This window comes from Heptranchias perlo, chromosome 21, assembly GCF_035084215.1.
Source record: "Heptranchias perlo isolate sHepPer1 chromosome 21, sHepPer1.hap1, whole genome shotgun sequence".
NCBI classification, from domain to species: Eukaryota; Metazoa; Chordata; class Chondrichthyes; order Hexanchiformes; family Hexanchidae; genus Heptranchias; species Heptranchias perlo.
In genome coordinates, this window is record NC_090345.1 from 36,771,585 (window position 1) to 36,787,926 (window position 16,342).

The following is a 16,342-nucleotide window of genomic DNA, read 5'->3' on the forward strand; positions in this document are numbered from 1 at the left end:
TTTAACATGACCGGTTTAACCTTCGTGAGTTCTAGGATTTCTCGCTTCAACCTCTGATAACTGAATCCCTGAATGTTCATTTCACTTTTGTTGGGCATTTTCCAAATGAAACATAATTTTTAATCACTTTGTCAGTCGTGGCTCTCTGCACAAAAAAATGCAGAATCATGGTAACATACCATTGTTTTGTGAATTGGAAAGGGTCAGAAAGCACAGTATAATTATACTGGTTTTGACTGGTAATGTTCCAGGTGAATGTCCTCTGTCTTAGTCTATACGTCATGGAAACCAAATTAATTCAACCCAATTGTGCAGTTGGAAAATATTAATAAGGTCTAATTAGAAGAATTAGCTTTTGTTTTGCGTTTACTTGCCACTGGCTTCGTAAACTTACATTTACTTTACATTGCATCCAGAAAATTAACATGCATCCAGAAAATTAACATATCTTCAATCCAGGCAACCTAGCAAATATGCAGACAACTCATTTAATTTTTCCACTACAATTAAAGCTTGAATAAGAACATTTGGGAGAAACATATTTTTCTTTGGCTTATGACCTTTAAAAAGATTCACGGAATCTATTTCTGTTGTTTCCTTAGTATTTTGTTAAACCCCACCCATTTATTTTCACACAACAGTAGCTTGACATTTGGCTTCAGTGCTGGCTCTGCATCAATTTATTCCAGCTATTTTTGCCTCATTTAGCTCTATTCACACAGCTGATGAATAATTTAAAGTTTTTATATGTATCAGTTGTTCTTACAGTAATATATCGCTACCAGAAATATTGCTTTAATTTGTTTAATACTGAGATTTGATCACAGTAGTTGCTAATTCCTTTGGGCTGGTTTGCATCCATTCATAGTCGATGGGTGAAAAATCTAGCCTTCAGTTCAAATTTTGATGATTATCTATATCTATCTTTCATATAGCAAAAGTCTTACAAAATTCCATTTATGGTACAGCTTTAAGTTGGTGAAACAGGTAGTCTCTGGTGCCCTCTAGCAGCTTTGGCTGGATAACATATCTGATCATGAGTCAAATGAATCAGCATACAACATTGAACCTCAGAGCTTGACCATTTTGGTCCAGTAAAAGATGGTCTTGGACTATTTAACATGGAGTGATGGATTGGACAAGTAGACTATTAGCTAACTACTAAGTTAAGTGCGGTTTCTAACATTAAACAATGCTAGTAAAGCTTGGTGTGATATACCATCAAAATTATTTTTTTTAGGAAACAGTAGCTGCAATTATTTTTAAGTTTATACTTACATGATTTCTCTATCACTGGAATTGCTATTTGTAACATTTAAACTGAGATTTTGTGGCCATTCTGTGGTCAGCCAGTGTCATGCAAAAAAAATGTACTAGTCCAACTAATGAAGTGCTAATTGCTGTCTTTTAATGAACTTGATGATTTTTGAAGAGCTTTTAAATCAAACCCATATAAATGATTATAATTCATGCAAACTGCCTAAAGGAAAAAAGATCAATTTTCTAAACAGATTTATTAAAATGGATTACAAAATTAGCATTCAAGTACAGAAATAATCACAACTGGTTTCTATTCACATAAAACATATAGCAATAAATAAATAGCACATCATAATATCCTATATTGTTATGAACAATACTTTCACTATCACACACAGTGCAATATTCAATTGTTGCTACTTTCCAGTTAATAGATTTCCTACTAATAACGCAGACTAGAATCACAAAGCCACAGTGCTACCTAGAGAAGGGAAAGTCATATTTGACCAGCCTTATTGAATTCTTTGGAGAAGTAACAGAAAGAGTAGACAAGCAGAATGCAGTAGATGTAATATATTTGCATTTTCAAAAGGCATTTGATAAAGTTGTAGACTCATGACTAAGGTCACAGCATGTGGAGTCAGGGGACAGGCAGCGGAATGGATAGCAAGCTGGCTACAAAACAGAAAACAGAGTGTAGGGGTTAAGGGTAGCTACTTAGACTGGCAAAAAGGTAGGATCGATGCTGGGACCACTGTTGTTCACAATTTACATCAATGACTTGGACGTGGGAATCGGAAGTACAATTTCAAAATTTGCAGACGACACGAAATTGGGGGGTGAAGTTAATACAAAGGAAGAATGCGTCAAAATGCAAGAAGACGTTAATAAACTTGCAGAATGGGCCTGTAATTGGCAAATGAATTTCAATATTTATAAGTGTGAGGTGATGCATTTTGGTAGGAAGAATAAGGAGGCCACATGCTGCTTGGATAATAAGAGTCTAAATGGGGTAGAGGAGCAAAGGGATCTAGGGGTACAGATACACAAATCACTAAAAGCAGAGACACATGTTAATAAGGCCATAAAAAAGAAAACCAAGCACTGGGGTTCATTTCTAGAGGAATAGAATTGAAAAGCAGAGAAGTTCTGTTAAACAGGCATAGAACCTTGGTTAGACCACACTTGGAGTACTGTGCACTGGTCTCCATATTATAAAAAGGTTATAGAGGCTGATCAGGAAAGACTAAACAGTGCTGGGGCTCTATTCTCTAGAAAAGAGAAGGCTGAGGGGTGACCTGATAGAGGTCTTTAAGATGATGAAAGGGATTGATAGGGTAGATGTAGAGAAAATGTTTCCACTTGTGGGGGAGTCCAAAACTAGAGGTCATCAATATAAGACAATCACTAATAAATCCAATAGGGAATTCAGGAGAAATTTCTTTACCCAGAGTGGTAAGAATGTGGAACTCACTACTACAAGAAGTAGTTGAGGCAAATAGCATAGATGCATTTTAGGGGAAGCTAGATAAACACACGAAGGAGACAGGAATAGAAGGGTATGCCGATAGAGTTAGATGAAGTAGGGAGGGAGGAGGCTCGTGTGGAGCATAATCGCCGGCATAGACTAGTTGGACCGAACGGCCTGTGTCTGTGCTGTAGACTCGATGTAAAAGTAGACAGAAACAAGGCACTGAGAACCAGACTAAGAGAATTTCACCAGAATCAAACATTGCAGAAAGATCTTGTTCAACTATACGGTGTGCAGCACGAGATATGAATGGCCTATATTACCCAGATTTGGCATCATTGATTTTTTGACAGATTTGATCACAATTTCCAAATATGTATTAGAATAAAAAGAAAGAATGGAACAATCCATCTGCATATGACTGCTGTAAATCCTTCAATGAGTTGGTAATGTACACACTCTGAAGCAAACTGGACAAATGGGCTAGCATCAGTGAAAATAAAGTGGTCTGCCATACCATTTTTAACAGTTACATTGCAGGGCTAATTCTGTGAACTCCTGAGCAGAGTTTCGCCCACAGGTGAATGCATATAGGGAACTTGGGAGCAAACGGATGTAAAATAGTGGGAGGTGCCTGAATTCCAGATATGAAGCTTGGTTCATTAGGAGGACATTTGTTCCAGATGAGACAGCCCCCTTCAGTAAAGTAATACTGATTGCTGTATCTATTCTAACCAACGCCAATCAATATCTGGAAGTAGGGGAAGGTCAGCTGTACTTTGAAAGTTTGAAGTCTTACTGCGTTCAGCAAATGTGTTTGTAAAGAAGCAAGAAAAAAAAAAAATTTGCATCCATTGTGCTTTTCACGCACTCAGGACGTCGCCAAGCACTTGACAGCCAATGTATAATGCAAAAACACCTGAATGCCAATTTTGAGTAATGTCCTCCATTAGCTTTCTCTGCTCCAGTGAAAATATTCCCAGTATCTCAAGTCTCTTCTCAAAACTATAGTTTATCATCCATGGTGAATCTACACAGTAGACTGGTGTTGATGCCTTTTCAATAATGGGGCATCCAAAACTGCACAAAGTACTTTAGCTATTGTCTTGTATATACTTATTGTTATGTTTTTGCCCTCGTACTCTATGCCCCCATTTATAAAACCCAAGTTTTTTTCTTATGGCTCGTACTTTATATCTGGAGGTACTAAATACAAAGGAGTAATACAAGGCACTGGTCAGGTCATAGTTGGGGTATCATGTACAGTTTTGGTGTGATATGGAAATGCTATTGGAGCCATGGGAAACGGGCAACATATATTCACTAGGATTATACTAGTGATGTATGGATATAGCTATGAGGTATTTGAAAAACTAGGGCGATATCACTGGAGCACTGAAGGTTATGGGGAGGGGATCTAATAGTGAAAAATTATTTTCATTGGTTGGTGAATAAGGAGGCCTAAACTCAGGATTAGCACTAAAAACAAAAAAGGGACTATGGAATTTATTACCAATAGTGGCAATTGAAGCTGAGCCAGACATGTTTAAGAGACAGTGAAGAGGAATAATATTAAAGGATGCAGGGAAATGGGATTAGAGTGCGGAGCTGGCAATGGCACAGGAACGTTTGGTCAAATGGGCCTCCTTCTATTAAAATCTATATGAAACAAATTGTTCACATCTAAGAACCAAGCGGCAGCAATACATGGGTGCAACCTGTATATATTATGGTATTTACTTAAAAATGTACTTTCCATCTCACTATAAGAGTGCATGTAACTAATATATTATATATATATATATATATATGAAATTAAAATAATACCACCTTCAGCAGCACAGGTAGTGCACAACTTTTCAGATCTGACAATTTTTACAGTTGTTGCTCAACCATGAGCTTTGATGTAAAAATAACTTTTTGTTAAACACCAAACATTTCCAATTTCATAAGATTTTAGTATAAATCTTTTGTTGCAAAATTACTATTTTACAAAATTAAGTTCTAAAATTTTTTTTCAAGAAAAGCAAAATACTGTATGAGAATAAATCCTAATCCGTAAATTCTTGCTGAGTACTCTACAGTGTTACCCCGCACTAAGAATAAGTCATTACCTATTGTTAGCAGTCCCATTCCTGCACAAATAACACCTCTTCTTTTAGAAGAAGTCGATATCTCAATACTACCATAGGAACAGGAAGAGGCCATTGAGCCCCTCGAGCCTGTTCTGCCATTAAATTAGATCATGGCTGATCTGTATCTTAAATCCATTTACCTGCCTTGGTTCCATAACCCTTAATACCCTTGCCTAAGAAAAATCTATCAATCTCAGTTTTAGAAATATTCAAATAACGTTAAGATAACATCCTAAAACTGAATCATCGGTCTTATCATTGTGCTGTCAAACTTGATCCTAAATTGTAGCAGTAAGAAATCAAACAACAGTGTCTCATTACTAGGTTATTAAATCTGGTAATAATGTTCAACTGCCACAAATCTCCATGTGTATAGGATGGTGCACCAATCGGTATGTTACCAATATTATTCCACATAAATAAAACATTGATGATGCACCATCATTTGTTCAATATTCTATTCATTCAAAGGCAACTCTCAATTTCAAAATGATTATAAAGTACAATACATGGTAAGGACCATCAGGTGAAAATTACAGTATCACATTACTGAGTAATAAAACTACCATCAACAAGAATATTACTACACTGTCATCAGCAGTGTGTGAGCCGATTCCATAAAAAGATCTGCTATTCACAAGTACCTCCTTGAGGAGTTGCTTTGTGGGAATGGGGCTAAGTTGCTTTTGAGACCAAGCTCAGCAGTTTTATTTATGTCCCAAGTTGTTCCTAGAAAGGGGAAGAAGAAGTGGGTGCAGGGGGCAGGAAAGGTCACATAACATTCAGCACTCTCAGAGAAAATAAATACAGATGTGCTCCTGCTGGTTGTTTCTTTACCAGTCATTAGTTTAACTGTGAATTTCAGCTTTGAATCAGCTGCTGGGACTTTGCAGGGTGAATGCTGCCTGTGTGTGGCTTGTTTTGTATTGCGAATAGGTGGGATCATTTCCATTGGTTTATCATGGAGAAATTGCATGTGTGCAACTGAGCGGCAGCAGGCCGGCAGAGGGTGTGTACCCCAGACATCTTGGCTGCATTGGTAGGGTGTGATCGTTGGAGTGTATACTTTCATCTCTCAGTCCTGCAAGGCTGAAGATTTAGGTGCTGAGTTCCTCCCATATTGCGACAGGAAAAATTGGGTGAGAATTTGCCGTCAAAATAACGGTGAGGCTAATGGCGCTTGCTATTATTTATGCTCAAATACATCAGCAGCGTCAGACGAGGGTCAGATGCATGGTTAAACGTGGAAATCGAAAAGTTGCTGTCCGAGTTGCGCTGTTCTGCTGTTTGCTTCGCTGTCTACCTCACCATTGACATGCATCGAATGTCGTGAAGTTGCTGTATTTGCGCGGTAGATATGAACTAAACTCGCCACAGAAAGTTAAGTCTTGTCCATTTCAATCTAAGCACCCTTTTAACAATGCGATAAGTGTTAATTATTGCCAGTCAACCTCTCTGGCACTGAAAATTAACAATTACAAATGTGGAGTCTCATTCCTTTGGGTTTTAATTGTTGTTGGAGATTTTAAAAATGTAAAATTTAATTTTTTTTTACTTTTCCTTTCTGTCTCTTTTTTCTCTTTCTCTTTATTTCTCTTTCTGTACCTGATTTGACATTGAATTCACCCACTCTGATTCACACTTCCTTCTTAGACCTTGCGCTGTTAATTTCACAATTCTTTAATCTGATTGGTTAAGGAGATGCACAGTTGCTTGCCCTGTTCACTCAAGTCCCAGATGCCCTGTTTCCCTCACTGCCCCGTTATCAGCTCACACTTTCAGCAACTTGCCACACAAAAAAATTTAAAAACCTAAACATGCAAGGACAAGTCTAACTAACGGCAGACGCTGTTAGATGCCCTGCTACAGCAAATTATGGCCCAATAAAATCATGGGATCATGACAAAGTTAACATCTTAATGATGCAGCTCGAGGACTTGATTTCTGGGTCATTAGCTCACGGCTGATTTAGAGTTCAGTTGCCGTAATATCCAATAACTTGTCTATCTAATGGTTTCGCTGCTATGGTAGATGGATCAATATGATCCCAATTCAGGGCGTGCTCAAAAACTAGCCGTACAACTCAAAGACAAGGCTTGCTCCAAATCTGAAGCAGGTAAGACACAATGGCTATTGTTCACAGTGAATATTAATCTACTTTAACAAATATTACTGTACATCACAAAAAGTTATAGTGCTCTGCAGTATTTAAAAATCTGTTTTCTTTTTTGGTTTCCCAGAGCTCACTGTAAAGTTAGGTTTTGTATGGTAAAAACAACTAAATTGAACAAAACTTAAATTATTGGGATCCACTAACCCTAAAATAAGTGAAACACCACTTCCAGCAAGTAAATTGCACCAATCTTGGAATATTGTTCGACGTTAAAAGCTCTATATAAACGCAAATTGTTGTTGTAGTAAAGTTGTTCCCTTGTTATTCCAGACCAAAGCCCGCTGCATTTGAAATAGCAATTGTTAACTTCTGTTTGAGTTCTTTCTTATTCTTGTATGGAGGCAGGCAGAGTTGATTGAAACAGGTGTGGGCGATCGGTAACCTGTAGGATCAGAAAGGTGAACTTTAGAAAGGCTTGTTTACTCACTGTTTAGAAAAGAACCTTTCCTTATACCTCCTACTCAAGAATCTGTGCTTAGCGTGGTTTAGAAAAGTAGATACAAAACAAGACGTGTTTGTAGGTGTACTGTCATTTTATTCACAACTAATACCCTTTCGTGGGTGTATTTACATTGCAAGTTTAGCATTGGAGCAGTGTGATTTCAGCTTTGTACTGGCCCTAAACTGGTATTGTAAATCCGGAGTTAGGGCCCTGCCAGACTCCAGAGTGAGGCTCCCTGGAGGAGGTAGTTCCACATCACTTCACTTTGACACCGTATAAATCTAGTGCAGTGCCAAACCTGATTTGCAAAAAGCATAGGGGGTCTACCCTTGATTTAATGTTTAGAGAACAGAGATGCTCTCTGCTGCTTTTGGGATGGATGTATCCAGACATGTACAGACACAGAGGTCTTTCCTAAGTTCCAGCCTGGTAGGAGCCAAGCAATGTGAACAGGGTTCTACTTGGCTGGGACCCAAACTGCAGCTACAAGTATCAGACCATTAGCTGCAATGTAAACGCATCCTTAAGTTTGTAATTGCAAGATATCATTACTAAGAATTGTGCCAAATTACCAAAACCAGTATAAACTTGACTTTTAAAATCAGTTTATCTACAGTACAGTAAGGATTGATAGTAATTGAAAAAGCTTCACCAATTTTTCTGTTGATTTTCCCCTATCTATATAGAAGCCACAGCTCTGCACAATACTCGATAGAAAACATAGAATGATTCAAAAGCTGGAAATATGGTCTTGACATGAAAATACACTAAGCATGTATGCTGTTAGTTCTGGATGACGCATCAAGATAGAACATAACTACTTTTGACCTTAAGTAGAAGATAATCATAGAGCAATGGCTACATGGGAGTGAGATACAAAAATTTAACTTGATCAACAAGCGCAGATGACATCAGAAGTCAAGTGTAAAGACTGAAGTTAGCTGAATCCCAATACAATGTTACAGGCATTGTGTTTTGTTGTTTTATTCAACAGATTGTTTTGTAAGAGGACAGGATTTCTATTATAATTGTAATGTGAGTGACAACTTTAAAAGACTTGGGGCATTATTTTAACATGGCTGCAGGATCTTAGCGGCGGGGGTGGGGGGGGAGGGAGGGGTCAATAATCGGGTGGGAAACATGGAGAAAAAAATCGTGCGGTTTCCCGAGCGATCGCGACTCAATTGAAGCCACTTAACTGAACTTCTGGGTTTCGAGTCCTCAAGCTGCCCAGCTGGCGGACTGCACACCTGCATGATGCGTTTAAAGCCCACTATTTAAAGGGCCACTCCAACAATGCAGTTTGAAGGAGAAAGGAGGCTAAAATTACCATGCAATGTTCCAGAACCAAGCCAGCTCCCAGGTTTTCCAATGCTGCCCTGGAAACATTGCTGGGCACAGTGAGAAGCAGGAGGGAGGTGCTTTATCCAGCCAACAGGAGCAAGAAACCTGGATCTGTTACGAAGAAGGTGTGGCTGGAGGTGGCAGACCAGGTCATCAGCAGAAGCACGGTGCCCCGGTCGTGGCTTCAATGCAGAAAGAGATTTAATGACCTAACCAGGTTAGGAAAAGTGAGTACAATTACAGACTGACCTGCATTCCGTGGTGAACAGTACCCCCCCTCACACTGCCCTGTGAAGCCTACTCCATCACATCACTCCTCACACCCACTTCAGGCTCAGTCTCGAGTTACCTTCAATTTCTGTGCACTTCTTCACCCCCCGATTTGTGCACCCACCTCTCCCACTCACCCCAATCCTGATGCAGTGTGAGCAATCTGTCTGATAGTCACCCTCTGATGCATCTGCTTCATTGTCATCCTGACCCAAAGCAATGCATCCATCAAGTGACCACGCCACCCTCACTCACATGTCTGTACTTTCTCCCCTTGTAGGAGACTCCAGACCTCATTACAGCCTTGGTCCAAACGGACATAAGAGCTGAATTCCAGAGTGAGTTGAGAGTGACTGCCCTTGATATCAAAACAGCATTTAACCGAATGTGGCATCAAAGAGCCCTCGTAAAATTGAAGTCAATGGGAATCAGGGGGAAAACTCTCCAGTGGCTGGAGTCATACCTAGCACAAAGGAAGATGGTAGTGGCTGTTGGAGGCCAATCATCTCAGCCCCAGGACATCGCTGCAGGAGTTCCTCAGGGCAGTGTCCTAGGCCCAACCATCTTCAGCTGCTTCATCAATGACCATCCCTCCATCATAAGGTCAGAAATGGGGATGTTCGCTGATGATTGCACAGTGTTCAGTTCCATTCGCATCCCCTCAGATAATGAAGCAGTCCATGCCCGCATGCAGCATGACCTGGACAACATCCAGGCTTGGGCTGGTAAGTGGCAAGTAACATTCACGCCAGACAATGGCCATCTCCAACAAGCGAGAGTCTAATCACCTCCCCTTGACATTCAATGGCGTTACCATTGCCAAATCCCCCATCATCAACATCCTGGGGGTCACCATTGACCAGAAACTAAACTGGACCAGCGACATAAATGATGTGGCTGTAAGAGCAGGTCAGAGGCTGGGTATTCTGCGGCAAGTGACTCACCTCATGACTCCCCAAAGCCTTTCCACCATCTACAAAGCACAAGTCAGGAGTGGAATACTCTCCACTTGCCTGGATGACTGCAGCTCCAACGACACTCGACACCATCCAGGACAAAGCAGCCCACTTGATTGGCACCCCATCCACCACCCTAAACATCACGCCCTGCACCACCGGCGCACAGTGGCTGCAGTGTGTACCATCCACAGGATGCACTGCAGCAACTTACCAAGGCTTCTTCGACAGCACTTCCCAAATCCGCGACCTCTACCACGTAGAAGGACAAGGGCAGCAGGCACATGGGAACACCACCTACACGTTCCCCTTCAAGTCATACATCATCCCGACTTGGAAATATATCGCCGTTTCTTCAGCGTTGCTGGTTCAAAATCCTGAAACTCTCTAACTAACAGCACTGTGGGAGAACCTTCATCACATGGACTGTAGTGGTTCAAGAAGGCGGCTCACCACCACCTTCTCAAGGGCAATTAGGGATGGGTAATAAATGCTGGCCTTGCCAGCGACACCCACATCCCATGAATGAATTAAAAAAAAGCACAAAATGCAAGAGAGAGGGCAAGGACTGGAGGGAGGCCTTCACAAATCATGGCCCTCAGAGGCGGAGGAGGAGGCATTGGACATAAGCCGGACAGTGGAGTGCCTGCCTACTGGGGATGCAGAGACTGGCACCCCGCAAACGTCTGGTGACAGAACTTTAACATCTCTCACACACAACATGGGCTGATGTTATCACCGATTGATCTGTTGCACACCTCAGTAGCTCATCGCAACATTACTTCTGCGATGATTATTATTACTGTATGTTCTCTTCAAGGGGCAGGTTGTGGGTATGGTTCTTAATGAATACTTTGCTTCTGTCTTAACAAAGGAGAGGGATGATACAGGGATTGAAGTTAAGGAGGAGGAGTGTGAAATATTGGATGGGATAAACATAGTGAGAGAAGAAGTATTAAGGGGATTAGCATCTTTCAAAGTGGATAAATCACCAGGGCCGGATGAAATGTATCCCAGGCTGTTAAAAGAAACCAGGGAGGAAATAGCGGAGGCTTTAACAATCATTTTCCAAACTTCACTGGATACAGGCGTAGTGCCGGAGGATTGGAGGACTGCTAACGCTGTACCGTTGTTTAAAAAGGGAGCAAAGGATAGACTGAGTAATTACAGGCCAGTCAACCTAACCTCGGTGGTGGGCAAATTATTGGAATCAATTCTGAGGGACAGGATAAACCGTCACTTAGAAAGGCACGGACTAATCAAGGACAGTCAGCACGGATTTGTTAAGGGGAGGTCGTGTCTAACTAACGTGATTGAATTTTTCGAGAAGGTGATAAGGAGGACTGATGAGGGTAGCGCAATTGATGTAGTCTACATGGATTTCAGCAAGGCTTTTGACAAGGTCCCACATGGTAGATTGGTCAAAAAAGTAAAGGCCCATGGGATCCAAGGGAATGTGGCAAATTAGATCCAAAATTGGCTCAGTGGCAGGAAGCAAAGGGTAATGGTCGATGGGTATTTTTGCGACTGGAAGGCACCAGTGGGGTGCCGCAGGGCTCGGCACTAGGTCCTTTGCTTTTTATGGTACACATTAACGATTTGGACTTAAACGTAGGGGGCACGATTAAGAAATTTGCGGATGACACAAAGATAGGCCGTGTGGTTGATAGTGAGGTGGAATGCTGTAGACTGCAGGAAGCTATCAATGGACTGGTCAGATGGGCAGATAAGTGGTAAATGGAGTTCAATCCGGAGAAGTGTGAGGTAATGCATTTGGGGAGAGCAAACAAGGCATGGGAATACACAATAAATGGGAGGATACTGAGAGGTGTAGAGGAAGTGAGGGACCTTGGAGTGCATGTCTATAGATCCCTGAAGGTAGCAGGACAGGTAAATAAGGTATTAATATGGAATGCTTTCCTTTATTAGCCAAGGCATAGAATATAAAAGCAGGGTTGTTATGCTGGAAGTGTATAAAACACAGCATAAGTACTGCGCACAGTTCTGGTCACCATATTACAGGAAGGATGTAATTGACCTAGACAGGGTGCAGAGGAGATTTATGAGGATGTTGCCAGGACTGGAGAATTTTAGCTATTATGACAGATTGGATAGGCTGGGTTTGTTTTCCTTGGAACAGAGGAGGCTGAGGGGTGATTTGATTGAGGTGTACAAAATTATGAGGGGCCTGGATAGAGTGGATAGGAAGGACCTATTTCCCTTAACCCCCCCATCCTGATAGTGTCAGTTTGAGGGGGTCTAAAATGCAGGCAAATATGTCTGAACAGAAGAATTCTGAGTATGAACAAAGAAAGCTGAGTCTAAACACTAAGAACTTCTAGCCATAGGTTTGATGAGAGAACTGCTTGTCCTGCTGCAAAAATTCACCTTTTATCCCCATTTGTCAATCACTGGTGTAAATGTCCAAACGGCTGTAATTCACGTCCGTTTCCATGGCGTGTTTCAGAGGCCACGGGTGACATGTTCAGGCAGAGTTAAAATCATTTGTCTGCCTCAATCCCCACAAGTTTAATTGATTTAAGTACTTCAACTATCTTAATTCCCCCTTTGTCGGTTTTAATTGCCGACGGGACTTCTGGGTTTCCGAAGCGTGCGCACACAGATGCGTCTGGGTGAAACTCATTTTTCGGCGCGTTGGAGCCAGGACTCGTTCCTGCTCCCAACTTTTAAAATTTCTACTGCCTCCCTACCCCCAACCCACCCATTCTTCTGGGTTAAAATCATGCCCTTGGTTTCCCCCTTTGGGAGGATCAGAGGGGAGGGCTGTATTTTATTATATTTGAATGAATTTGATCATTTTGGCTCCATCCAGCATTGAAGTTGGCCCATTTCAGATGGCAACACAAAAATGAGAGGAATCACATCTTTGTCTATATGCTACACTGCTTTGTGTGTCCAGTTGCATGTTTTCTGCATTATACTGTGTGGCTATTGTCTGAGGCTGCAATCAATGCACCAAAGCTGGTTGGGACAATTTTAACCTAACCCGCCCATCGGGAAACTGAGGGGATCAGGTGCAATACTAGTTTTGCACCCCATCCGATTTTACTCTCCATTGAAGTCAATGGTTTCTTGCCTGGTGAGTTGGGTTAAAATTACCCCCAGTACTTTTTTCTTAATTAGCTTTTATAATGTCATCTTTTGGTGGACTAGTGTGGGAGGCAGCAACTCAATTGTTGGACCCACATTTCTTATTAGCTGTGTTTCCCAGTAGTCTAAACTATGTCGTAAGTAATTGTGGACTTTGAGATCCAAAGAGTAGGTAACAATGCAACAAATGGCAATCGCAATAATGAAGACATCTTACCAATCAGTGGGCACGTCAATCTTCGTGATTTTAAAACTAAGATCAGCAAGTCCTCCGACTGGAACTCTATCGCTTCCTGTAGTAAAATGTAAAAGCTGTTTCTGGAGCTCAAGACTGAATCCTAAAACCACATCCCAAAAGTACCTACCGAAGAAAGATGGGAGCAATAAATATGACAATATGGTTTATACAGGGAGTATACATTCGTAATCTATTAGGCTAAGGATGCATTCACATTACAACAGTAACATCAGCGTGAAGCAGTTCTGCTTTGCATTGACACTGCAGTAATAGTGTAAGTGTAGACTGAATACGGAGCCAGGACCAACCTGATGCCAGTAGGGAGCAGAGCGAGGCTCCCATATAAAAGGTTGCTATCTGAGCACGAGTTATCTGCAGTCATTTGCGCCTGTCCATAGCATTCTGCAAGGTCGAGTGGCATCTCTGCAGGAGTCCACTACTCACGTCTGCGCAGTCCTGAATGATGGCTTCACGGATCTGCAGTTCACCGTGGAGCTCCGGGCAATTCCAGGGGCTTCTGCTGTGGAGCATCCTGTGACAGAGATCCTTTGTATAATAGTCTCTTGTGAATGCTCACGTGGCTAATATGGAGGCCGTGGGGCCAAATGTACAGCAAACTCTCATGTTCAGGGATTGGATGAACAGAACCATTACACAGACCTTCTCTCCTCTCATAGCTGCCCAAAGATCTGCTCCCAAAATGATTTGTGGACATGCCGAGGGAGAGCCCAGCAACAATGGCATGGCTAGAGTAGATATGGATGAGGTTGCAGCACTCCCTCAGTACTGCACTGGAGATTTTGTGCTCCAGTTTCTCAAGAGGGACTTGAACCCACAACCATCTGACTCAGAGGCGAGAGTGCTATGACTGAGCCATGACTGACACCTCTGGGAATAGATGTCCTGAATGTCGTGTGTGAATATTATACACAGGTATTTAAACACTTTTTTTTGTACTTTCAATGTAAAAGTTTAAACATGCCCCAACAGTGCTACAGTACACTTTTATGTAAAGGAGCAATATCATTCTGATTTCGAGAAAATCAGGCCCAGGTCCTGTATAAAACTGACACCATTACAAAAAAAAAGCTCAGGTAATTACAAACAGAAGAATGGGATTGTTTACCGTATCGTCGGGTCTACCTTGGAGTAACCCTCATACTGTGCGATCTTCTGCAGCGCGCAAATGTCCAGTTCAGGGCTCCCACAGACAAGAATTTCCACTTCTTCTGGGAGAAGCAGCTGTGGAAGAACCAATCTTTTATTTCTATTTGTTCTGCACACTTGGAAACCACAATGAAACTTTTGCTCTCATGTTACTGTCAAAGAAATGAATCATATTTATACTATGAAACATCAAAGTATAAGATTCTCACTGTATTTCCTGAGAGCTTCCGCGGAAACGGGCTTTCCTGGTTAAATAAACTAATAAATCTGACTGGAAAGTCATGAGGTTAAGAAAACTATCTCATAAAGATATTATTTGATACTATTGCATTAGCAATATTAAAGCATTTTTTGGCCTGGAAACGTTAGGCGATTTTATATTGTAAAAAACAATAGATAAGTATTTTGCAAAATGATTAGCCAATAAAAATACTAATGACCGTATGGATGTTCCCCAGATATCAAGTACCATTTTCTGGACAAGAGAATGGGTAAGACTCCTCTTCCCAGGCTCTAATACTGCTCTAACAGCTCTGTAATTATCCATGTGGAGATACACAAGAGTGACCTTGGTTGACACCCTCTCCATATCTCTCTTTGGGGAAGCACCTCACCTTGTCTCCAGTCACTGTGGCTTGGCTAACGTCAAGAACTTGATATGTAAGGAGCTGTGGGTAAACATTGTATACCAGCACTCCGCAGACGGCATGTGACTGGGCTATTTAAAATGCCCCACGTTGCTTTTAAAAATGGTTAAATTGTTTTAACATCTTGAAATATTGAATTGGTTGATAAAAACAATTCCAGCTTAACGTCTTAAGTGTTTTGATCTGCACAGATTTTATAATATAAAGAAAATAAAGATAAGTTGACAGAAACCTACTTCTTGATTTTTAAAAAAATTCGTTCGTAGGATGTGGACGTCGTTGGCAAGGCCAGCATTTATTGCCCATCCCTAATTGCCCTTGAGAAGGTGGTGGTAAGCCGCCTTCTTGAACCGCTGCAGTCCGTGTGGTGAAGGTGCTCCCACAGTGCTGTTAGGAAGGGAGTTCCATGATTTTGACCCAGCGACTATGAAGGAACGGCGATATATTTCCAAGTCAGGATTCTGTGTGACTTGGAGGGGAACGTACAGGTGGTGGTGTGGATACTGAGTCGTTGAGTATATTCAAGGCTGAGATAGATAGATTTTTGGACTTTAAGGGAAATGAAGGGATATGGAGATCGGGCAGGAAAGTGGAGTTGAGGTCAAAGATCAGCCATGATCTGATTGAATGGTGGAGCAGGCTCGAAGGGCCATATGGTCTACTCCTGCTCCTATTTCTTACGTTCTTATGTTCTTATGATTGAGCTGGCCAAGTTCTGAAGGCTAGGTCTGTGTCAGGTGGTAAGCCAACCAACATGATAAAGCCACTTGACCTCGTCCTCAGCAGCCTACCTGTCACAGATATATTTGTTCATAAAATCATTGATAGGAGAGACCACTGCATAGTCCTTGTGAAGGTAAGGTCAGAGAGTGATGATACCCTCCATTGTGTAATGTAGTATATCCATTGTGCTAAGTGGGACAGAGAAAGGACAGATTGAGCAGCCAAAACTAGGCACTCTTGAGCAGTCAACAGCAACAGAATTATATACTATCAAAATATATAATCTGAAGTCCTGACGCATTCCTCACTCCTCCACTACATCAAGCTGGAAGACTAACCCTGGTTCAAAGACAAGTGTAGAAGAGTGTGCCAGGAACAGCACCAGGCATACCTTAGGAAGGCAAA

General features: G+C 41.5%; 1 protein-coding gene across 1 annotated transcript in view; it reads right to left on the reverse strand.

Annotated features, from left to right (window-relative positions):
- Positions 1–1,467: 1,467 nt before the first annotated feature.
- The window catches only part of hectd2 (HECT domain containing 2), a 109,002-nt gene continuing 94,127 nt past the window's right edge, over positions 1,468–16,342 (reverse strand). Inside the window, exons 20-22 of the mRNA XM_068002479.1 lie at positions 14,527–14,642; positions 13,380–13,523; positions 1,468–7,421 (exon numbers count right to left, since the gene is read on the reverse strand). Of these exons, the coding sequence (XP_067858580.1) occupies positions 7,301–7,421; positions 13,380–13,523; positions 14,527–14,642 (381 nt within the window). The 3' untranslated portion in view covers positions 1,468–7,300. The remainder of the gene's footprint in view (positions 7,422–13,379; positions 13,524–14,526; positions 14,643–16,342) is intronic.